Here is a 27,242-nt window from a genome sequence, read left to right on the forward strand (position 1 = left end):
GTAAATTTAAGGCAAATACCTACTAAAATGCGATTAAACAATCTTTTTCCCAAGCAGCGTAAATAATTGCAGAAATTAAAAAATTACCCCCTGTTTATTACGTACCGTTGTAATTTTTTACTAAGTTACAGTAACAAAATCAATCATAAATATACTAAGAATTGTTTATCTTATTGCATTGGAAAAGGCAATTAAATTCCAATTCATAAATTAAACAGAAAAACAATATAGTGCACATTTGCATGTTGGAAAAATAATACCTATCAATTCAAACGGCATAACAAAGTCGGCTCGACGACTTAATAATAGCCGTTAGTCGAAGTTTCTTTTTTATATTTTTCTTTCACCATTTATATGATTTATTTTATTATATACGCATGATACTTCCCCTATGATATAACTTAGTGTTGCGTTTATAATTTATGTACCCTATTAATAAGTCTTTTCTGATTGGTCTTTATCTTAAGTGGGGCATTTTTCAGTACAAACTATTGACTAGATGTTAGGCAGATAGTATAGTTGTACGGTTGAAGTCATGGTAGTCAAATTGTATACAGTGTGTTATGCTAGACGTGTCACACGTCTTTTAATATTTAAGCATTTAATTCAATTATAGTTTTAATAAAAATAAATAAAGAATGAAAATGTGTTAACATCGATAAAATTGTATAATAGGACTCGAAAAATAACAAACAGTGGATGGTGGCTTCTTCACGCCTCAACCACGGAACCGATTTGGAAGGAATTTGATCTCTTGAGACCTGAGAAAGGACATAGGATAGGTTTTATCCTAGAAATAGCTAGGAAACATGCGGGTATCTCATAGACTACGCGGGCGAAGCCGCGGATGGATAGCTCGTTTATTATTTTTCCTGGTCATTCATTTACAATTAAATCTAAATAATCTAAAGGTACTATGTATTTAGCTGTTTAGATATTCAGTCACGAATTCACGCAATACTCTGTTGAACTAAATCAAGGATAGTCAAAGGTAACTTATTTTGATGCTTTCCTCGTGCATTCACCTGACCGCGTCATTATAGCAATTATACATAATTTATTATGTTTGTTTTTGAAACTTACGTTGTTTGTAACAAACTGCGTCGGTAATAAAACCGCAAATTAATCATCTTTGTTTACTCAAACTTTCCCATTTTACAATATAAGGATAGTAATTGCTTCTTTTGCTGTTTATGTTATTATTTAACTGACTTCCGCAATTTCATAAACAGATTTAATATTCTAGCTACACAATTCTACCATATTATTACCAGAGTTGGAGGCACAAATATATCACATCTAAGTATCTCTTCAGAAACGCAACAACGACACCATCTGCACGTAATAAATTTCACCCATTTGTTATTTGACACTATCGCCCAATCTCATATTGTACGGAACCTTGCAATTCGAACAATTTCAATACTATCACCTGTCTCTATCTCGCAGTTAATGCGTGGAGAGACAGAAAATGATATAGTGCCGCGTACACACGATTGCTTAAGTGGCAATTATACAGTCATCGTGTATCAACCTGGTGGTAGTTATCGGTACAAATTTTATATCGAGATATGTAAATAGGGCCTAAGTTAATGCGGACGATTTAGAGGTTTTAATCATGGGTCTCGTAGTGTGCTGTGTAGACGCCGCTTTATGTATGAATTACTGGCAACCGATGACGCCAGATTAGAGGTAGCCTGTGTCATTCTTTGCTAATTCCTATCAGAAATTATATAGCATTATGTGGTTCCAGTCGCTTCCTTGTTCCTGCAATAGATAGGGAATGTATTAATTTATTACGTTTTGTGCTGTTTTGTGTTGAAAATCCAACAGATTCAGAACATGAAAGTGAGTCAGTTCCTACCTGTACTTGAGATGTAAAAGCAGCTATATGTGTATGTATAGCTATAGCTAAAGCTTGAATTCTCAGATTAATCCTTTGATCATTTTTCAAAAATCCTTATACCAAAATTATACCATTGTATAAATTTATAAAGTCATACTATTGTGTCACGAACGAAAATCCCTCTTCCAAGCCGAAAGGTTCATTCTTTGAAACAAATGTCGATTTAAAAAAATTAAATCAAATCAAATCAAATCTCAGAGCCAGAATGTTTAAGAGCATATGTAATATGTACCTACCTAACATCTTTGTAAATCTACATTCTGCAAATAAAGAAATTTGAATTTGAATTTGAATTTGAATCTCCAATCTCTTTAATTCAATAAACTATCATAGAAACAGATCTTTCAATAATTTAAACAAATAAATAATAAACAAGCCACAGATTTCTAAAAATGAGAGCAATTTAAATTGACCACAGAATAAACACAAGTCAGTATCGCAAAACCGCTCAATTATAGATAAGAGAATTTCAAAGTAGTTATTCAATAGATATCGAGATTGCGCTGACAAATGAGACCAATATTGGATATAATTATACATATATTTACATGGCATTAAATTTCGGCCATAGACAACGTTTCAGTGATTTATTTATTTCGTTCTCAAGTCTTATTTATTTTTATTATTATTATGAGCCATGACTGTCCCACTGCTGAGCAAAGGCCTCTCTTCCCTCAATCCATTTCTCCCTATTTTGAGCAATTTTGCATGGGAATCAAGCTCGGCTCTTATTTGGCCATAGATAAAAAGAAGAGCAAGTCATTATCCCTTCAAAACGAATATATTTCGCCTTTTACTAAAGAATCAAAGTGTAACAATATGTTTGTATTGACATGAACAAAACACACCTAACATACCTCAGTCCTCAGGAACTTAGTAAACAAACTTAGACCCTTTTTTAACTAACACATTACTTATGCTAAAGATACGTGTTATTTACGTACAAAACAATGAAAAACAATGTTCAATGAATGGGAAAACTCTAGTTGCTGTTATCATTAATGAGTCTCAATAAACAAGATAAATATCCCTGTTCTAATAAAAAATCATCATACTCAAGGGTCAAAGAGCGAATCATTGTTTTTCCATTATTAAAACAGCCTTTATTTATTACTCCACTAGCTACCGCCCGCGGCTCCGCCCGCGTGGTGATTTGATAAAAGGTAGCCTATGTTCTTTCTCAGGGTCTAAAGATTGTCTGTGCCAAATTTCATTAAAATCGGTTGAGAGGACGTTTAAGCGGGAAAGCGTAACAGACAGACAGATAGACAGACAGACAGAGTTACTTTCGCATTTATAATATTAGTAGGGAGTAGATTTTTTAACGTCTATTGATAATTTGAGTTTTCCTTCTAAACGGACAGCTTTCTGTAGTTTGGATGTTGACGATATCGTACGAAGGTAATTAAGAAATTATTTATTAATATGCAATAAAAAACCCCTTACCATACTTTTAATAAAATTTTTAACTTTACAATAACGAAGCCTTTAAAATCTTGATTATCTTAGCTTTAATGCAATATTTTAATAGATTTCCTAGTTTTCTACATATACATTATACATATCTAGATAGATAGATATAGGATATAATCCGTCACTGAGATCAATCGGCCTTTGAAGCCTATATCGCCTTAATTAAATCTCCAACATTAAACCCGCTCGCTGATAGTATCGCAAAAACCTGAATTTTGTTACATTAATTCACCAATTACTAATATTACTACTGGATAAATTACGGCGAGAAATGTTGGGAAACAGCGGAAAAATATCCGATGTCCGTGTAGATAATTATATATTTATACGTTAAGGTTAATTTTATTAAGATTCTATGAATATCCATTTCTGTTGTAAAAAAACGACAACCGAGGCAGGTAATCCATAATTTTATCTTCCAAAACAGGGCGGGAATTGACAATAATTTATTTTTAATTTTTCTTGTTTCTTCCCAATATTCTTTATTTCATTCTCTTTTCCTTAAGATCTTGTACGATAATAAACACAAAATAAAATTAAATCGTTCTTAATTAATAATTAAATCGTTCTTATTTTGATTCAGTTTTACCAACATATTTTTACAAATGTTATAACATTTCAAAAGGTTAAAATAAGTTTTTTGTTCAGAAAAAAGTTATGAGGCGGTGCTAACCAGCGCATTACAGAAAGTTCCCGCCTTTCTTACCTCGATGATTATGCACCCTTACCATGGTATATACATATAACGTCGGACGTCCCCGTACATTTTTTTTATATACTGGCAACAATTTCTCCGAAGTATTCGAATTATAAGAAAGGTAATAATAATTTCGTTCAATAAAAATAAATATTATGATGAATAAGGAAATAAATATTATGATTTTTGGGTATGCGTAATTCAAAATATTAAATAACTAATAACAAAATACCAGAATTATGCCCTACACAATTCCACAAAACTTTTTTCAGAGTATTTTTTTTAATTCTGGCAATTATGAAAAAAAGTAAGTAAAACGCATTTTTTCATTCAATTAAAATGTAAGAAATACAATTTACTCTGTTAACAATTTACTGTGTTTACTCCGTTATCAAATATTTTATAAAAAAACATAATCACAAAATATGTATTGCCCTACGTGCTTCCACAGACCTTTTTATAGAGTAAATCGTCTATGATCATGTATCTAGAGGCAGCTATAAAACATTAATGGACCGTTACGTAATACTAGGCTATCTGCATAATATGTAATCTGTGGTAATCGCGGAATAAGTTGCTTCGTGTGGAGGCTGGCACCTGGAAGCAACATTTTTAATGCACCGTGGTGATTATGTTACTCACCTTTTATAATACGACAGGTTCGGACTTATATTTATAGAAATAAGAACACGTATGAAACGCTTTTTAATTTATAATCTTATCCTATCCTATCCTACTAATATTATACCTAAATGCGAAAGTTTTGGATGTGTATGTGTATGTTAGTTACTCTTTCACGCAAATACTACTGAACCGATTACAATCAAATGTAGCACACATATAGAGGGTAACTTAGATTAACACATAGGATAGGTTTTATCCCGGAAGTCCCGCGGGAACGGGAACGGTTTTTCTTTGAAAACGCGGGCGAAGCCGCTGGCGGTAAGCTAGTATTTATTATAAAACATCGTCGATATTCCGTTTATTATGGTCTTATGGACGAAGAATGAGACTGGCTGGTGTTGCAAATTTTCAAAAGAAGAATAATTCTCTTTCTTTTTCTTTTGTTTGTTATTAACGATAGTAGTTATGTTCTTGTTTAAAATACCGGAGTTAGTATTACTGTATTATTCTAAACTCATATGTAATTAATGCTACATGTTTTTGTTTTAATATATCTACTCGTCGTGCAACAAATACCATGATGTTATCTTTGCCATTCATTTAATATCTCATCAATGATTTCTCAAGTGATAAAATATTTTCTTTGACAGCTGACATTTGTCTTGCCATAACTATTTATTACAGCTAAACAGACGGGCTGTTGTATTATTTACAATATTCTAACACACATTTACAAATTAACTGGATACAACAGTTATTTATTTGTTGAGTTCAGTGGTTGCTCTCGAACTTTAAGTCGATAAGTCGGGGGTGCGACTACAAGCGAGCATGCAGGAAATAAGTAGATTTTTCAATAATTTATCATCGCATTTTTATAACATGGCCACTGCTAATCGGCGAAGGAATACATCGTGAGGAAACCGACATGTCGAAGAATCAAAAAGTTCAACGGTATGTGACATCTTTAACAAAGATCTCGATAAAATTAGCATAGAAATAATTAATTGGCAATCACGAATAGCATATCTAAGCTTATTTTAGACTATCACATAGTCTTCTTCCAGATTTACAAGAGAAATCGCGGTCGAAAATTAGTTTAATTTATCTAATACTCAACAGGACACACAAGAACTAACTATACATATTATAAACTGTCAATTAGGCTCTCACACACGTCAGTGATCTTTTTGAATGAAAGAGGTGTTCAGTACTTGTCCGTCAATGTTTTATCAAGCCGGCAATCGCGGACACCTGTTCGGAGATAAGATTAGTGTCTATACACACTGGGTTAAAGCTGGTAGTTGGTACATACAGATATAAAAAGTACTTTATTGCGATATGACTAGCTGTTGGGATAATTAATCTTATATATAAAAATGAATCGCAAAATGTGTTGGTAAGTGCATAACTCGAGAACGCCTGAACCGATTTCGATAATTCTTTTTTTATTATATTCCTTGAAGTACGAGGATGGTTTTTATGTAGAGAAAACGTAAATATGTAGAGAAAACGTAAATATGTACCACGGGCGAAGCCGGGGCGGACCGCTAGTATTCAATAAACACGTTCACACAAAGCGAGCAGACTCGCGAATCGATTACAAAAGCAGCTCGGTCAGTTGGATGTGGCTCGGCGTCCAGGAATGCGTGTGTGACGTCATAACGGCAAACCCATGTATGGATATATTAAGAAGAAACGCAAAACCGCGATATTTTATATGTCCATTTACCATAAGATAGTGTATTTTTTCAAAATGTTGTATACGATTATAATTAAGTTTCGCCAACGAATCACTACTGAATACAAAAGGAAAATATTAATAACCAGGTTCTCTTCCTATTTCTTTACACATAATATGTCCTATGATGATTTTTTGTTCTCCGAATCAATCACATTTAAACTACCACCCACAAACAACGCACCTCTACTTATCCAACAGTGTACACACCGCCTTATATAAACACGCAACCAGGTGTGCACCCGCCCTAACCAGTCGGTAAAATTAAACAGTATGTCAATTAGCCTGTCCACATCACATACGCAGCCTCTGAATGAGATGAGGTGTTCCTTGTCCGTCAGCGTTTATCGCAGAAGACATCGCAAGCACCTGTTTAACGAGTTAGGCTGGGTGTACACTGGGTGGTTGCGAAATATTATTTAATTAATGTTAAAGTTTGATAGAGTTTCTTTACACTTAGTTACTTGATTTGTTACTTATCTGCATTGAAAAATGTTTATGTTGGATACTCTAAATTAAGATCGGATTTCGTTACTATGATCATTTGAATGTAAAAAAACATTACATTGGAGATAAAGTAACGAAAGTTCTCTTCCACCCACTCACAAATCACCACATATACCCGCTTTTTATGTAATAGCTATTAGTCATTGTTTACAAAATTATCACATAAGTACAATCAACTACATCTCAAGCCTCGTATTCATATTTCATTTATAGGTACTTATTAATCAGTGCTGCAACTGTGTTACAGCGTATAGGTACTGAGCGGCTGTTCCGTTCGGCTCCATTTATCATTTATTTTATTGTAAAATTTTCTTTCGTCTTTAGATATATTGTCAATTGTATTTTCTTTGTTTTGTATTTGTCATTTTTCTTATTGTAGAGTCAAACCTAAGGGAGTATTCAGAGAGAAAGCTTGAAACTTATAAGCGCCTATCGGCGCCTGTCATGTTCATATATTTTCCTGCGCGGGTTGACAGCACTGACAGGAAAATATATGAACATGACAAGCGCCGACAAGCGCCTACAAGTTTCAAGCTTTCTTTCTGAATACGCCCTAAAACAAGCTTCACCTTATAGACTGTGGTAGAAGCCTTTAAAAATAATAAAAAGATAAAAAAAATCGCAGTCAGATGAAACCCATTAGAAAAGGAGGGAATATGTTGAAAATAAAAGGAAAAATAAATTACGGTCAATCCGAGTTCGGGAAGTGGGAGGGGGGAGCGAAATTTGGTGGAAACTTAACAAACTATTATGTCCCAAATACACTTTAATTTATTTGATTGAAAATATTTATTTTTTCGTCTTATTTTGAATTAATACCAAAAAAAACAACCTAATTTTCAATCGAAAAGTCACCCGTCAAAATATCAGCTTTTTTCAAAAACTTGGGGAGCTTTTTGTTCATTGAAATCTCTACTTTCATATGGTGTAAAAAAAATAAACATTACCATAGTAAATGTTCTCAGGAAACGCATACAAACAGTATGATAATGAGCTTTTACTATACCCCCAACCTAACACCGTCAAAATGATTTCATTGATAAAGGTAACTAGTTTGCGGCACTCATTTTGTACCGCTATGTTAATATCGGTTGTTGGGAAATAATAGGCCGCCGCGAATAATTGTAATCATACTGCTTGAGCTAATAATCACTGCCATTATGAAATACTAACACGAACTTTTAGAATTTGTTCTGATATTAGGTACTTACGGCACGTTGTATTATAGAGATAATAAGCTATATTAAACGTAAACTCAAAGCTTAATTTATTCAACTTTAAGTACTGTTTTAGAAGCGCTTTTTAAAGAGGCTTTATTCGAGTTGTCCGGGAACAATACTTTCTATTTACAAGGTATAGGATTGGCATTGTTATTTCCGCTGTTATGGTTTAAAATCATTATGTAGAGCTCTATATCATATTATTAATTTTAACAAAAGTTTCTTATATAAGTAACTAGCTTACCGCCCGCGGCTTCGCCCGCTTTGTCTAAAACCTAATAAATTATATACTAAAACCTTCCTCTTGAATCACTCTATCTATTAAAAAAAACCGCATCATAATCCGTTGCGTAATTTTAAAGATGTAAGCATACAAAGGGACATAGGGACAGAGAAAGCGACTTTGTTTTATACTATGTAGTGATGTATAATATTCTATAGTATCGTTTTTAATACAAAGATAGCGAGTAAATTCCTATTAAATCTAAACGAAGAGGAGCTGCTAGATAGCGGCTGCTAAAGTAAATTTGCGCGCGTGCGCCGACCACTTATAGGTACTGGCGCCTTGTTACTTTTACAATCTTATATTAATAAGCAGACTATCGATTTCGCCCGTTTTAACGGTATAATAAATGTTATAGGCTTATGTTACAGGAATAATGTAACTTTTACTAGTGAAGTAAATCAAATCGGTCAAGTAGTTTTTGACGTGACAACGTCTTATAATTCGATAGAGCCGGCTGCACGCACGAAAAAACATGACTCATGCGGCGTTACCTCGCTCTGAGGCGTTCCATGTAAGGCTTGAAGTGCAAGCGAGAGCGCGGAACGAGCGAAAAAGAAGCACAATCGGACGTTGTCACGTTCAACTATCGTCAGTAAACCGACTTTACAGACAACCAATTTTTTTAGGTATAGCAGATATACTAAACTAACTAAATAACTTCATATATTTATATGTATATATGAACAACATGTATGAACAATAGTCAGACATAATAAAGTTTATGCGTCTAATGTTTCTAAACACCAAAAGCACATAGCTAATACTAATAATGCGTAATACATAAAAAAGCTGTCTCTATGATATGAATGAGAATGAAAGACGATCACAACAATTTTCTAAACTAACACAAAATGTATCGCAGAGTTTAAAAATACTAATATCTGCTCTGCAGTCCAAATTCTTCTCTGTATATGTCCAAATTCATCTTGGGGCTTGGTTTTTGTACTTATTTCTTGTTACAGATATTTTTAAAGGATGTTAGAGGCGAGAGCATATTCTTCGCGGTAACAGGCAACGTGTGACAACAACATTCAAGTCGCTTTACTATTCCGTATAACAGAGAAAAGTTCTAGTAAATCTAAATAGGAGAAGGTATGATAAGAGGAGGCGGCTGTATCAGCAGCTTCCTAGGGCAGTATGAAGACTCCACGGATACATAACACCTCCAACCTTTATAGCAAACATGACACCATTTTTTTCCTTTTTACAGTCACAGCCGAGATAGATTACTCAATGAATTATATTTGCCTTAGTGTTTACACAAAAAGTATATAAAGCAGTGTTAATCAACACTGGTGTACACAAATGCGAGAGCATTTCACCTTCCAATTAATTTGATCAAGTTGGCAGCTTGCTCGGTCCATACATCGATAGTAATGCTCTTAGCGACCGACCATTAGAGGCAGATAACTTCTAACTACTGGTTAAATTAATACTCCGTGTCACGATGGCATTAACTTCCAGTTGCCAGATTAGATAATGGCGCATTTCGTTAATTATATTGCTCAAATCGGTTATTTTGTTACGATGTTGCCGCCGCGCTTTGCGATTTATTTGCGAGTAAGGTTGCTCACGATCGGTTTCAACACTTTTTATTATTGTGTGACTGCAACTGAGTTCATAGAATCAGCATATATCAGATAAGTAGCATTATTATACTAATGACGACGCGGTTGGCGCAGTGGTAAAGTAACTGCCTACTGAGCCGACGGTCCCGGGTTCGATCCCCGGTCAGGGCAAATATTTGTGTGATGAACTCAATTATTTGTTCTTGGGTCTGGATGTTATATCTTTAAATGTATTTATAAAATATTATATTTATCGTCGCCTAGTACCCACAACACAAGCCTTAATTGAGCTTACTGTGGGACTAGGTCGATTTGTGTAATAATGTCCTTTAATATTTATATTATTATTTATTTATTTATTTTATTTAATCTATTCTTAATAATATTATAAAGACATAAGAAACTTACTAACTTTATGTTTGCAGCAGTAATCTTCAAAAGCATCTACCAATCCCTATCATGAAAATTTTTTCACTAACAGAAAGCTGAATTCATGAAGCTGTTTTGTATCCCAGGTCAATCAACCCTGGCAATGCCGAGTAAGCGGATACTAAAATTATAACACAATTATAATGTGGTAAACCGTTGTGAAGTTGTAGAGGGGTAATTGCTAGATCTATTAAAGTGATTTTTTTAATTCTGCTGACGCATTTTTGTTTGAGTGTGAATATTTTTAAGCTATTGAATAGCTTCTATCGCGGGCCTTGAGCGCGGGGACCGAATCCAGAAATTCCGTAACGAAAAAACCTCACGCTCCCCACTCCGATGGGCACGGAGGTGTGGCTTGAAGGCATGCTATGCAATAGCTTTACCGCGGCAGTCCTCGAGTGCCACACGTCTTTTTTTTTCTTGGCTCAACCCGGAAGTATTGTACACACATTTATGAAATAAATACCTACAATAGATAATAGTTATTTACTGCATTCATTTGAATCACCTCTTAATGGTCTACAAGACTAGAGAACCTCGTTCTAGAAAGCTGTAAATCCTCCAATAGTTACAGGTAATGTATCATTTCCTTATTGAATTAAAATATATTGATTAAAGCGTGATCTGGAGCAGTATTTCAGTTTCATTTTGTAAGCATCGCGTGCGGGGACGCCATCTTGAGTGTCATAATGGTATCCGGTAAGGGACGGATTAGATATTTCTCGATTTTCCTTATGAAGTATATCACACAATTTTTTTATTAGCATGTTTTATAAAACGAATGAAGAAAACACGATAAACAAATAATGAGTTACATTTTAATTTTATTCCATTTTTACAGTCCCATGCAACATAGGTAAATATTGAAGGTATCGCTCAATGAAGCTTCCATAAAATATTAAGCCAATCTAAACTTAGATACATCTACTTGTAGGTAGATATCTAAAAGAATAATTGATCTTAAATAATAACAATTGAAATATTATTCAATCTACACTAGAAATATCTGAAAGAACAGTTATAATAACCATAGAAGTGTATTTTGTTATTAAAATAATTTATAGATCAAAAGGAACATTGCATCGGATAAGGAGCATCCATTAATATATAACATTACCATATTTCTCATACCTAATAAATATCATAATGAAATGAATAAATGACTCAATACCATAGAGCACGCATGGCGGCCCCTGTACCAAGTTAATTGTAGCGGCAGTTAATTAGAGACGTGTCGCGTGCGCCGCCTCCGCAAAATTACGTGGTACTGGCAGCAAGAAAATTATCGAACGTGGTTTTTTCAAGAAGATGTATTTTTTGTTAATTTTGTAAAAATACAAGTTCACACGCAAACTTAAATGCAACAAGTTTGCATGTGAACTTGTAGCATGTAATGTGAGAAAACCATTTTCAAAGAATTTGTTCGAAGAAAGTTGTTTATCGTAAAAGTATGGATAAGGATTTTAAGCAATATAAATTTTGAAATTAATAGAATATCTGTTTGAATTTTTATTACTTCAAAATGTGGATTAAAATCATGGAAATTCAATTTCCAACAATTCATTTGCAATTATAAGTCATCAGAAGATAAACTGTGTTTTACCTAATAACGTTTACATGTTTACAAAATAGAACCACAAGGTAAGCAAAATAAAATATTACGCCACAGTGCAAATGTTTCAACACTAGATACCTACTTTTACATAAAACCTAAATATAGTTCGTGTAGCCAAAATTACTAAATGGTGCTCATTTTTTGATAATTTTCATACAAATCTTTCCTGTTAAAAGTGATTTGGTTATATGGATGTATCCATATCACCAAATAATCATTTTACCGTTAACATTCAGCACCTATTTTGCGCACCGTACACTAAGCAAACTAAATATCAATGCAATGTTGGCGCGTGGCTCATTTATGAAATAGATTCGCTAAATACACAAATACTTGTACCGCCCACTCGAATTCCCAGGCAACAAGGGATAGCCATCTGAGATCGGTAATTTGATATTCGGATAGCCTAGATTAAGGAAACATCTATTTGCTATTGCTGGACATTGTAGTGTCGAAATCTTAGGCTGTTAGACTAAATAGAGCGGTGGATAGAATATAGAGCTGAGAATGTATTTCAGGTAGATGTTCTTTTATAATTTAGTCATATATCAATTAAGGTAATAATAGACGTAAATGAAAAAGTAAGGGAAAAGCACCATACACAAGTATCTCATATAATATATTGCAACAAGAAAAAAGTTATCTATATACTATGCTAAATGTGGTTTTGCTGAAATCAATAGCTCCATAATTAAATAATTGATTAGGTAATAAATAAATAATTTATGTATGAAATATGAATGCTTTATATTTGAGGTGTTTTAAAGAGAAAATAGAAAAAATACAATCAAATTCAAATAAATTGAAAGAACTTATCCCAGCCACTAAATAACAAACCTAAAAATAAATCTATAAGAGAGAAATATAAAGTATTTATAAGGGAATGTTTTATTCCCGCAATGTGTCCAAGTTGTTAAGAATTCACTCCGCGGCTGATTTATCAGTTCGTCTCAAATTACCCACTTGCGTCGTCCAGTCACGACCTACCGAGGAGTTCATTTAATTTTTCACTTTTAACGTGAAATGTGATGATATATTTTCAATTGCACTATAGAATAACTTATGCTATACTAGCTGGGCTCCGCGGTTTCACCCGCGTGGCTCCCCGCTTCTGTTGGTCCTAGTGATATATAATATTATGATAAGATGTATATTGTGCTAGACGAGAGTCGTTGCGCTTCGAACGCACGACGAGCTTATATTTTTTGACGTGACAATGTCTTATAATTCGATAGAGTCGGCTGCACGCACGAAAAAACTTGACTCATGCGGCGTTACCTCGCTTTGAGGCGTTCCATGTACTTGAAGTGCAAATGAGAGCGCGGAACGAGCGACAAAGAAGCACAATCGGACGTTGTCGCGTTCAACTATCGTCAGTAAACCGATTTTACAGACAACCAATTTTTTTTTGCATAATTTTCTTCTCTTTCCTTTACGTGAGAAATGTGTCAAGCGGAAAAGCAAAAGCAATTGCTGTTTTGCTTGGAATAGTCCAAGCAGCAATTCTTTTCTAAATAATCTATACTTTTTATTGCATTACTACTAGAAACACTTATACCCTGTCCTACAAACCGTTGTACCAAAATAGCCCATAACCATTCCACAATATAAACGTGTCCAACTAAACTGAACTACACAAATTATTCCAAGCTATACAATAACGCGCGTGTTCTGTCACATGACAATACCTCCATGAATTGTTCCCGCCCAGAGGCGAAATCGATGCATTCGAATAATGGAAATCAAACTATCGATTCGATTGCTTGTATTATACGAATTGATAATCGATAACTGAATCGATTATTCGATACAGCACCGTGGGGTGTTTTACTGTTGTTATATGGCTGTAATAAAGAAGTTTGATATTTGTTTTATATAGAAGTCCCCATTAGAATTTATTTTAAACTCTATTGTCATTCTTTATAAGTACCAAGGATATTACCATGTTGTACCAAATTTAAATAAAATGTTATGAGTATTGTGTTTTAATTAAATGGTGCTTTTTTCGGTGTAAGTAATTAATGTCAAAGAAAGCTACTTCATTACGACTTTCCATTTTGTTTAAGCACTTGATGTGTTTAATTGAAAAACAAAACAAATGTTGCCTTTAATACGAACGACGATTAAATTACGAATACATCCTTTTTACGAATTTAATCTAAATTTTCACAAAACATGATGGCGTATAAAAAATATCTAAATGTTCAAAGACAAAGGCTACAAGATACTTAAATGATCAAAATTTACGAAAAATTTTAACAATTTTACTTTGGCTCCACTGCACTGTTAGTCCAAACAGTCTATTACTATGAGGTAGTCATTAAAGCACTATTGTATAGTCCAATGTTAACTCCTTAAACGATTTCAATACGTTGTCGATGAGATACGCCAATAATCTCAGTAATTATTGTAAATCTTGTAATCCACTGACATATATGGAGGATGGCATTGCTTAACAAGCCCTTGCACTTGTAAATAATTATTATTTTAATTGAGTATTAAGGACCGAATAGGACTAATAAAATAAGAAGAAATACTACCGCAAGTATGCGGAGTAGTAAATCTCTTGTACTTCTGTTTAAATCTTAATTTTATCGTGCTTTTCTTTATTAGATTTATGCGTTGAAATTCACGTAAGTATTAATCTTTCTGTTTCAAATTGTAGCAATATCTCACTGACACATTCATTATTTAAAATGAATGAATGAATGAATGAAATACTCTTTATTGTACATACACAGTGATAAAGTTACATAGTTGAGATAGCTTATAGTAGAGATGTACAAAGAGCGGCTTTATCGCTCGTGAGCGATTTCTTCCAAGCAACTCGAAAATTTCCTTTATTTATTATGTATTTATTTATTAGTAAACTCAATTATTCGTCAATTCATTAAAGTTAGAAGATGAACTTGTTATGTAAATGATTTTCTTTTTATTAGGTGTTACGGTAATGTTAGTGCACTACATACTTTATAATCCTTATATAAATTACCTATTTTATAATTTTAGAAACTTTTAATTGTACTGAAAAAAACTACAAGTTTCAGACAGTGAAAGTACTTTTCTTCCAACACAATGATGTAAATACCAAAATAAACATAACCGTTTACTCCAACAGTCTGACCACCTACTTACACAATACACATGCTAGCTACAAAGCCTTTGGATGCACAGCTGTATGGCCCCGGGCTCCGACACCAGGAAGTGTAACCCTTGCGAACCCACAGGTGTATTATTGGACAATTTATTGCGCAAATCTTTGTAGTTCTAGAGCTATATGGTAATTGTGGTCAATTGAATTAGGACATAGAATATAAATTACTTATTTTTTTTTAGGTTACGTTCCTAAAGCTCAAATCTTTTCTTGAGCTGGGTAATACTCCAATTGAATTAGGACATAGAATTTAAAATCGTTTAAATGTTTTGCTTCCGCACATATGTATTGTAATTCTAGTGTTCAGTAATATTGATCAATTGATAAGTTCGATTAATTAATTGCCCTGGAGAAATGTAGAGCCCAAATGTTTATCATTACAGATGTATAAACTTTAGACAAAATATAATGCGATCTGTTCTAGGAAACCTAATGGTCAACAAATATCATAATATAGCATGCAGCGCATCATAACACACTAGCTTTCCACTCGGCTTTGCCCGCGAAATTTCCCCGCGATGAAAGCTCCGGACCCAAAAATCATTTCATAAAATTGTTCCGGTGAAAGAAAATCAAACACTCTATCGTATTTATAATATATTATTTACTTTAATAAAGTTTTGGTAGTTGTATGATATTATGTAGTTTTATATCATTATCATCTCTTGAAAGTCTCAAGTCAATAAGCCCTCAATGTAATCAGGATCAGTATAAAGCCTTAAAACTGCAGCAAAAAGCAGCAAAACCTAAGAACAACTTCTTTACAAAATTGTCACCTAAAAAGTCGTGATTCGCAAAAACACATCCGCAAAAAGGTGAAATATCACAGTATAAAATAGCGCGACAAAACCAAGCAATCTCCGCTGGGACGAAATAAAGCAATTAATTCGCTCATTATACCCACGGAGCCTCATTAAGTGAGTAATGTGAAGGTGTGAATTTTACTGTCCGGTGTCGCCATAAACAAAGAGTGTAAAATAAAACCACGGCGCGGACACGACAGTACCATGCGTTTTAGGATTTAACTCACTATTGTTTAGTTTTCACTCTGATAAGATTGACACATTGATTGGTTCGCAATTTATAGTTGAGCCAATTTAATAGGCAACATTTGACGTCTATCAATTTTATCTTCATAAAAAAATTAAATTAATTAATTAATTAATTTAATTTTTTTCTTCTTTTTTTATCGGGTGGTAACCTGCTTAAAAACATCGATTAAAGCGAATTAATCGATACGGACTTGAAACATTTGTCAATCGAACTTGAAACACATGTCAATAATTTATGATTATTTTTATTCCCAAGTAATCAATGCATTCGATTCTAGATGTCAGATTTCGATTTTTAGAGTAACGTCTCTGGTATTTAAAAAGAAAAAAGGTTTAATGACACAAAATTGTAGCGACGTCAGTTCTTTAAATAAGAAAATGTTTATTATGTTTAGAATGGTTTATCAGTAAAATCAAATCCTAAAATTAGTTGCATCGGTCATTATTATTATAAATATGTAATCGTAAATTGAAAAAAGTTAAGCAAAGTGCAGTTACAACAAAACGAAATATCATGTTATTCTATGTCGTCGTTACTAGGTTACGTTGTTGAATTTTGTTGAACTGTCAAATGTTGCCTATTAAAATGGCTCTACTATAAAGCCACTGTGAACGTCTACATTTTTTAAGTGGCAACATAATGAGAATGTTTTGACGTATTTAAATTGCGATTTATTATCGCTTTATAGCTTTGTAGTTCGTTGAAACGTATATAATGAAACATTAGATAATTTGAATTATAAACTTGGTATTGTTGTAATGAAAAGCAACATTCTTTTAAAATTTCACATTATTAATCTACCTACCCAAATGCTTACATAAAAAATTCGTATTGGTTACTTTTTTATTAACAATAATTGATTAAAGAATAATTTTTAAAATCGTTGGTCTGTCTCTACTTATCATTAATATACCAATGTTTTCATTTGATTGAATAAATGTTTTAATAAAACTGCATCCCTAATAAAAATCAGAATCAACAGAACCCATTCCTAACTCTGCCGGACATTCGTAACCACGCAAACAATATAATTCCCGAACCAACAACGAAGTGAATGTTAACAGGCCAAAACAAAATCAAACCGAATAAGTTTAACACAAGGATACACATATCATTGATAAGATTATTCCTGAAAGCCGCAATCGAGTTGCGATAGTACTCGCTATCGCTATTCGATAATAGAATCGACGGACTCGATTTATGATCAAAGAATCGATTTTCAGCTTTATACATCGTTAATGTCGGCTTTACTAGTCAAATATGTGTCGTAGATCGTATAACTTTCAATCCAGTAAGAACGAAGCCTGCATATTTAGCTAGAATATTTGTATGCGTTTTTAAATTTAATTTTAAAATAGTTAAATTTTAAGATAAAGAACCTATATCTATCGTACTTTACTTTTTTTACTAGAGTAGCGCAAGTCATTATATATTAACACAAAGTTTTTTTAGCGGTACAAAATCGATCTTTACTAAAAAACGTCTCTGTAATTTGAAAATTTTTCGGTGATACAGAACCCAGAGAATAGAAATTTGCTGCAACCAGTAACTCTACCAATATATTATATTTCTTCGATAATATATTCATTTCTCCGATAAATTCTTTGCTGTTTATCTTTTATTATAAAACTATTATCTATCCATTTAAAATGTAAATAATTTCCCACTATCTATTAACAAGCATAAAACCACAAAAACACTGTGTTCAAATAAACGACATCAGCACTATAATAACTGCAAATACAGTGTAGTTAATTTGAGTTTGCCTCGAGCCTCGATTAAGTCAATTAGAAACATGCTTGCGACATTTTATAACTTGTTATCATCTAACCATGATTATCCGAGCACCATAATCCGTAAAGGAAGTAAAAATATTGAATTATCTGTCATCAATTTGTGCTTTGATTTGAAAGAAGTTTTAGGCGGGAATCGTTTTCATTTTTCATTTAGTTATCCGTTGTCCAGGGTGCCTAAATGTTAAAACTTAAATGCTGTCTACAGAGTTTTGATATATGACCTTTTAAGCAATGGGGTGAGAGGTAAATTTTACTATAATTATGGCAGCACCATGCTCTCAGCCTAGAGGCGAAATTAAACATTGAGAGGCACTGGGCGAACAATATACTTACGCAGTACGTTTTAAGGTCCTTTTATATTTCATTATACATATTGATATCTGTAGATAAAATTAATAATTTATAGACATACATAATACATTAGCCTGCTGTGCGTCTCCAAAAACATATTCATATTGTAATTTTTAATTTCATTGTTATAATATATTTCATCCTATATGGATGAATAAATGCGTAGATAGCTTTCTAATTGTTTGTGTGCGTCCTAAACTACATACAGCCACGTTCCATTTTTTTTATTTCATTATAAAATATATTGGTGAGAATTGTCTTTATTTTATACAAGACTAGCTGCTCCGCACGGTTTCACCCCCGTGGCTCCACTCCTGTTGATCGTAGTGTGATGATATATAGCCTATAGCCTTCCTCGATAAATGAGCTATCTAACACGACGAGGGATTTTTTCAAAGCGGACCAGGTTCCCGAGATTAGCGCGTTCAAACAAACAGACTCTTCAGCTTTATAATATTACTAGCTTTCCGCCGGCGGTTTCAAAGAAAAACTCGCATAGTTCCCGTTCCCGTGGAATTTCCGGGATAAAACCAAGGTATCCTATATTACTCGTGGATAATGTAGCTATCGAATGGTGAAAGAATTTTTAAAATCGGTCCAGTAGTTTATGAGCCTATTCATTACAATCAAACAAAATAAGTTTGCCTCTTTATAATATTAGTGTAGATATAGATTTTGTTCGGTAACTGGCATTATTTATCGAATATGAAAAAGTTGTAAATACATAGTATACTAGCGGTCTGCCCCGGCTTCGCCCGTGGTACATATTTACGTTTTCTTTACATAAAAACCATCCTCGTACTTCAAGGAATATAATAAAAAAAGAATTATCGAAATCGGTTTAGCCGTTCTCGAGTTATGCGCTTACCAACACATTTTGCGATTCATTTTTATATATAAGAAGATTTACAAGTTCATACAGTGCGTTTCCCCTTTCTGCATATGGTCCGTCCAGGTCTGTCACACTTGACGGTTTAATACTACTTCCTTTTTATAATTACTGAATAAATAAATATATGAAAACTTACGCACCTTTGAAACGATGTGTTCAAACACTTGGCATATGAATAATTATACATATTAATTGTGGTTAATATTTTAATATTTATGATCTATTTAAAAGGTTTGTCATGTACCTACAACACTTTTTACATAGACTTGTGTTTGATATTATACTTATAGGTTTGTTTGAAACGTGTTAATCTACACTCCGACCGATGGCGGTATACAAGGCATAATTATTTGATCAGACTATAGTGCTATTTCCACAATATATTATTATAATATTACTATAATATCACATAATATATTTAATATGATTAAAAGGAAATTCAAACTGAAACGTTTTTGAATCGTCAAATTTTAAAACAATTATATGTATACTTTAATTTTTCGCTCTCGATGGCTCTAGCTAATTCATATAGAGCTTTGTTATTATTTCTATTCCACAATAATTAAGTAAAATGAAAGAATATATGTAAAACAAATCCTATTAATATAGTATTAGTTACTAACATTATATTGATGTTTTCAGGAAATTTCTAATGTACAAACCTGTTTGTTCTATATAAAGTGCAAATCTCTTCCAGCTGTAACAAAAGCATCTCGTCGTAGCATGGGCCTTGGTGGTCCAGTTAGTTTAATTTCTTACTGGCCTGCTAAGTCCCAAGCTAAGGCAAGAACACGCTTCATGAAGAAAGAAGAAATACGATTATATCCAATGTTATTATAAATAAAAATGTGTCGATAGGTTATCAGCACAAGTGGCACATCGAAATGTGGCTAGTTAGCCTCATTTTACTTCATTTGTCTCTTTTTCGCTCTCGGCAGTTGAATCATGCCCAAGATGGCAAGCAAGAACTTAGAATTAGGCGTGTTTTAAATGATTGAATTAAAAGGGGAATTTGATCCTAAATATTACACGTATCATCTAATTGGTGATTAGTAATTTTGCTTTATACGCACCTTTAAACTATAATCGTGTGCGTTAGTGGGCATTTTTTTGAAGAAGACGCAATTATGATTGTACCTATCTACACCTTTTTACTTATAACATCATTGTATACACCATTATTTTTATAACATCTATAATTCAGTCTGCATTGATATACATGTCATTGCATATTTATCATCTGTGACATCTGTTTTTGTTTTGAAAAAGCGCGCGTTGCAATACGTTCTTTTTTGTACTTCCTATTCTAAATTTATACGTATGTCATTTCAATATTGCCGTTTAAAAGACTTGTAGGGACATCGGTACATTCATATTCAAATAGAGATTCCTACATCAAAGGATGCCAGAGTTTTTCATGTAGCTAATCGTTGTTCTGAGAAACAACACGAAAGCGCTGTGACTTTGTCTTATAAAAAGGCAATTAATATAATGTCTAATACCGATGCTATAAGTTACAATGTACCTATTTCAAATTATGATAGTCGTCAGAGCGCAACATTAGAAGTATTTAAAAACAATTGACATTTAATTAGCCAATACCATTAAGTCAATAGAAACGGAGGGGCCAATCATATAAAGGAATTCTCTTCCGCCCCAATTAAAGTTTTTACGATTCAACTAAAGTAGGAAGTATCAATTTTAGAATGGTAAATTAATTTTTATTATGCATTACGATTAAAATTGTTGTAACGTTTCAATTTAATTTGTTTGTTTACGACGTTTTTGTTTACCACGTATTTAATTGTAATACACTACCCATGCAATTGTCATGTATTTAAGTAATTAAGGTAATCGCAAAAAGTTTAAATATTTGCTCTACGTAATTTAGAAATCATGATAGTTAAGCTTTTTAGTGACATTTCACATTCAATAACGTCATTTTGTTTTTTTTTATAAAATGCTAATGTGACCATTCGATAGCTATACTCTCACGTCAGTCATAATTCGTATACGATACGATCACGGGACGATTACGAGCCGGTGGCGACACGACCCGGGTCAAAGTTGCTGTATTGTATCCATATTCAGCTAACCACATGGGGTATTAAAGTTAAAGCTGAAGTGCCTGAGGTACATTTAAGGGCATAAACAGCTTTGCCACTCTAGAATCTATGTTACGATCTAGTGTAGTTATTATTAATTGTATTTAGTTTAACTATAATGTGATTGTTACCATATACTGTAAACTGCGTCTTTACAAGGGTTTCATAATAATTTCTTAATATACCTAAAACTGTGTAAGTTAGGTTAGGTTATTACGTGGTTTTGAAAGTTTTATGCAAATTGAGAATAAAGGCGCTTCCATGTTCTGTCGCCTTCCTTTTTTATCCCTGGCATAATATAATCAATTCATATTGTACGTTATAATATAATAAAAGCGTTAAAATGTTATATGTATATGTGTAAGTTCGTAAAATAGTGAAAACCTATACGATACGAATCGATATGTGTTGTTTTACCATATATTTAGCATTTAATCATTAGAAAAAAAATGTGTACCGACATTATGACGTTAGAAAAATATGTGTAAGTACCTGTATATGAGATAAATATGTGAACCTAATAGAAATCTTCAACCAGTCGCCGTAAAGCTGGGGTTTCCTAGTGGTAAGTGCCTCTGAATGCAATGCCCTTGGAAATCCCAAACGTGCAGGTGACAATCATCATCAGACCGGAGTCATTCTGCTATACACCGCCATTGAAAGTGGCTCGACGGAACAAGTTTCCATATTTATTAATTATTATATACTTGGCTGATATGTGTAGAAAAATGTACATATTGTAGATATTTATTGTGAATTTTATTTAGTGATATCTAATTGTAACATAATTTGACGATTCAAAAACCTTTCAAATGTAAATATTATTGAGATTGAAAACTGTAATATCAAGATTTTTGTCTATTTTACATTATGTTCGTGTACTTAAATAGTATCTAAGTACCTGCATTCTGCATCGAATTTACTTATTTAAACAAACCTATTACTTTTAATGTATTTTGCATACAGACACTTTTTAGTACAACAAAACTGTATCACCCAAAACTAAAAAATAAAACACAGCATTATTCACATCAATTTATTTCTTAGTCCCAACTATCACTTTCCTTAAAAGCCGACACACATTGAGTCTTACTTTCACTGTCAAATCTTTCTATCACTGTTTCTTTCCTTTTCTCTGTATCCTGTAAATCTTTTTCTTTCTTCTCATTGCGCTTTTCTTTTACCTTTTCTTTTGCCTTTTCCTTTTCGTTTTCCGAAGTTTTCCGCCGACCGTTGGTTCTTACTTCTGGCTTTTTGGAAATTTCGAAATCCGCTCGAGTGTGCTCTGGTTTCTTTGGAGGCGGTTCCGCCTCTTCAACCTGTAATGAGGCAATATTTGTTATCTGTCCTTTTTCATTATACTTATTATGAACACTTGATCATACTCTATCATATTTATTAATTATTATGAACACAGGATTTTGATCTAAAACTTTATAATTGTTGATTTTAAAAAATTCTAATTTTTGTTTTCTTTTTTATAAAACTTGTTTTTATTATTGGGCTTGTAGTAAATTAGAAAAATTATCATATTAACGATAGTGTGTGTTTGTAAGTAAATATATTATATGACAATAACATATTTGCGGAATTTGAGTTGCAATGGACCAAAATTTAGATAGGGGTCGATAAAATATAACAAAAAATTTGGACAAAAATAAAAATAATTTTGAAAATCAGATTATTTTGGTCTTTATAGATCAAATATTATTTAAGTAATATTATATGCCAATTGTTGGGAAATTTCGAAAAACAGTCTATTCGTATAGACCGGAATACTTACCAGCAAATCAGTTTCCAACTAAGTCTAAATAATAACAAAAGAAAAAAATACTTACTATACCTATTTAAATAGTTATATTTTTAAGGATTTGGATAAACAAAATTGAGGCATTTTCTTCTACGGGTGTCCCACTATCGGTATACTAAGCGCTAAAGGACTTGTACTTTTGCATACACTGATCACGTAAAAATACTTAAACAAAATTTTTTGCTAAATTTTTCCTTAAAATCCATGTTTTCATTCTCTAGCTTCGCTAATGTGAGCATTTTGTTTATGAAAACATAATCTTACACGATAGCTCACGTGCGGGTGGCAAAGTTGGGCCGGTTGCTTGTTAGGAGTGTACACATACAGTTTTAAGAATTCATATATGTATTTAAAAAAATGCATCTGGAATTTTATAAGTATTTTTTAACCTCCTTTGAGCTTAGTATACCGACGGTAGCACACCCTGTATATAACCACTCAAGTGCTGAACGACCGGGAGCCGGTCGATCCACATTCAGGGGCTTGTGCGTTGCGACCGGCTCCCGGTCGATCAACAGTCGTGGGTTTTGCGTTCGCTTTATAAAACGGTCTAATAACCTTCCTCTTTCTAACTTATATGACATGTTAAGGAAAGAACAGGCTAGCTATAAATCAAGATAACAACATAACCACATGATTTAAGTGGCCCACTTTTCATGACACATTGAGTAGGTAGTTTTTTGTACAAAAAAATAAACAAGGAATGTGTAAAAAAAATGTATGGGAGGGTATGATGTTTTTATTTTCTCGTAAGAAGAGTGTAACAAAGGATCAATAAATATTAAAATCTCACTGAACAGCTGTTTTAATTTTTTATTAGCAGACAAAATGTAACAAAAATTACAAGGGTACATTTGCTTTGACTTACAAGTTGTTTTTATTTATTTAAATGTTACCATGTTTTGACAAGGCATAGACTATTTTATTATCTATGAATATACATATATACTTGCAAATGTGCTAGATAAAGGAATCTGAGATAATCGGCTTTAAAAAAATATTGGACCGCCAAAAACCCCAACTGCGGCGGCACCGGGAGCCGGTTCCGCACAAGACCCGATTTTTGCAAAATGGCTCCCGCACTTGAGTGGTTATGAAAAATGAAAAGAATAATATAATGCAAAGAATTTAAACAAGGTATTCATCATTATTTAGGTATGTTCAAAAATATACTTTGAGAAATGTCAGAAAAAGCGTAAAATATGTTATTGGGATGTATATAACTACCAGAAAAATTATACATGTATAACATTTGAGTATTATGTATCTATGTTATAGTCCAAAGCTAAAATTAGCTAGCATAGAATTTACAGTACAATATACCAATAACTCTAGCAAAACAGAACTGATGAAACTTAGGTTAGAGCGGCTGTACACGGGCAGCTCGAGCAGTTAACGGCTGAGCGAGGTACACGGACGGCTCGAGCGGTCGCTACCAACCGCGCAGTTGACTGCTTGAAACGGTCGCGACGGCTCGAGCAATCCGTGTACGGCAGTGATTGATTCATGATTGTCCATAGTTCATCGCGCGATCGCGGTTTCAAGCCGTCGGTCTCAACTGCTTGAAGGTCCGTGTACGGCCGCCCTACATAACCCCTATCTTTCTTTCTTTCTACCTTTCTTACCTGAAACACGCCTGAAGAAGTGCGTTTGCGAGTGGTCGCCGGCTGCTTTGTCGGCGAGTTGAAACTGCTGGAGCGAGTCCGCTTTACCGGCGACTCTGTGGCTTGAGACGAGTCTCCTGAATATGGGAATTTAACTTGATTGATATATTCAATACGATATTCATAAAGATATATAATATGTTTGTAACTGTACATTTACATCAAACGAACATAGAGCTAGAGCTAGAACAAGAGCATTATTTCGTGATCTTTTAGTGTAAACGAAAACGTATTCCGTGTTGTTCAGTATTAGAACACTGCATAAAATCTTTTCAAACACACTAAGAAGACCGAAATAATGCTCTACGACTGTTTACAATAAAATAATTTAACAGTGGGGATAGAATGAGCTTTCGCTCGTTTGATTTAAATGCACCGTGAAAGAGTTATAAATGTTCGGGCATCTGTTATAAACTTTAAGTTGTGACATCGTATTTTGTATCACATTTCTAAATTGGACTACTGCAGGTATTCTTGCAACTTTCATAGACTTGAAGGTGGTAACCTCACATTTTTTCTATCTTTTAAATTCAAATGATCATCTTCATCGACTTGTGAGTTATAACTTTAGAGTATTTTGAAAAATTTACATATTTTGGAAACGTCTGCAAATGTAATAAATGATTTAATGTGAGATGATTGGTTCGTTTTTTCACATCAACAGCCCATCTAATTAGCCGCGGGAGTCGAACCCAAACCGTCTAATTATGAAAACGCTTACGCATGTGTCGTTAGAAAATTGATAAACACTATAATTATCCTTTCAATACAATTAAACTATTACGTTCGCTCGTTACGTGGCATTTTTATATCAAGGAGGAAGTTGTACATCCAATTGCATTGTATGCATTCGTAACGTACTTAAATATTTACATTATACGTCTAATAATACATTACAAAGTTTAATGATAACTAGGGACATTCAAAAAAAGGACACGGTGCAGATGCATGAATTAATGCATATTATAATAATCCTTATTACTAAAATAATTCACTTCCGTTAACCTTCGCGACCGCGTCTAGTATAATTTAAAAAAACTCGTAGAAAAAAGTATCTACCGATGTTTCAATCAACATACCTTGACTCTGCTGGGCGGCGTCAGGTGTGTTCCTGCAAAGAGACCAATTATTATTAATTAAAGCATTGCCGACAAAAAAGTAACATGCATACCAATTTCGTTCGTTCCTTCGTCTGTGATCGGGAAAAAACCGACGTTGAGCCGTTTTATGACTTATTGGACACGTAACAATTACTTTGTTGGCAATTTTAGACATTTTTATTTAACGGCTCATTATTCTGTTGATGTGTTGAAGCGGTTTGCTGACGTGCGATTAACGCCCGCCGTGCGAGCTTTGTAGTTTGTATACACCCGCAATAACATAGAGCATGCAAAAACAGAGCTTAAAAAGTTCAATGTTGCAGTCATTATTTAATACTGTCCTAAAAAGGAGTTTGCTTTTTTGTCCGTCTTACATGGTAAAATGGTTTATACTTTAATCCATATTTTAAACCTGTCAGAAATGAAAAATATTAGAAAAAAATATTATTCTTCCTCGGCTTTAGGAGTTAGTTGAGACTCGCTGATCGGGTGAATACAAAAAATAAACTAACCAAAATGAAAATTTAAATAAGAATAATAAACTATGTAGAGCCATTTTAATAGGCAACATTTGACAGTTCAACATAATTCAACAACGTAACCTAGTAACGACGACATAGAATAACATGATATTTCGTTTTGTTAGAACTGCACATTTGCTTAACTTTTTTCAATTACGATTACATATTTATAATAATAATGACCGATGCAACTAATTTTAAGATTTGATTTTACTGATAAACCATTCTAAACATTTTCTTATTTAAAGAACTGACGTCGCTACAATTTTGTGTCAATAAACTTTTTTTCTTTATAAATACCAGAGACGTTACTCTAAAAATCGAAATCTGACATCTAGAATCGAATGCATTGGTTACTTGGGAATAAAAATCATCATAAATTATTGACATGTGTTTCAAGTTCGATTGACAATTGTTTCAAGTCCGTATCGATTAATTCGCTTTAATCGATGTTTTTAAGCAGGTTACCACCCTATGAAGATAAAATTGACAGACGTCAAATGTTGCCTATTAAATTGGCTCAACTATTCGCAGTGAAACTAGTACAAATATCACTATAACTACATAGTATAAAACAAAGTCGCTTTCTATGTCCCTATATGTCCCTTTGTATGCTTAAATCTTTAAAACTACTCAACGGATTTTGATGCGGTTTTTTTAATAGATAGAGTGATTCAAGAGGAAGGTTTTAGTATATAATTTATTAGGTTTTAGACAAAGCGAGCGAAGCCGC

General features: G+C 33.2%; 1 protein-coding gene across 2 annotated transcripts in view; it reads right to left on the reverse strand.

Annotated features, from left to right (window-relative positions):
- Positions 1-22,444: 22,444 nt before the first annotated feature.
- The window catches only part of LOC149906319 (poly(A)-specific ribonuclease PARN-like), a 44,125-nt gene continuing 39,327 nt past the window's right edge, over positions 22,445-27,242 (reverse strand). Inside the window, exons 12-14 of one of the 2 annotated variants that reach the window (XM_090104346.1) lie at positions 25,968-25,999; positions 24,850-24,962; positions 22,445-22,733 (exon numbers count right to left, since the gene is read on the reverse strand). In XM_090104346.1, the coding sequence (XP_089960472.1) occupies positions 22,458-22,733; positions 24,850-24,962; positions 25,968-25,999 (421 nt within the window). In that variant the 3' untranslated portion in view covers positions 22,445-22,457. Of the gene's footprint in view, positions 22,734-24,849; positions 24,966-25,967; positions 26,000-27,242 lie in introns of both variants that reach the window. The other variant, XM_090104345.1, reaches the window with a different exon arrangement.

The sequence above is a fragment of the Colias eurytheme genome, chromosome 8 (genome assembly GCF_061535395.1).
Source record: "Colias eurytheme isolate Ceu_HAF_F1 chromosome 8, ilColEury1 Martin Lab GWU primary, whole genome shotgun sequence".
In the NCBI taxonomy this organism is placed as follows: domain Eukaryota; kingdom Metazoa; phylum Arthropoda; class Insecta; order Lepidoptera; family Pieridae; genus Colias; species Colias eurytheme.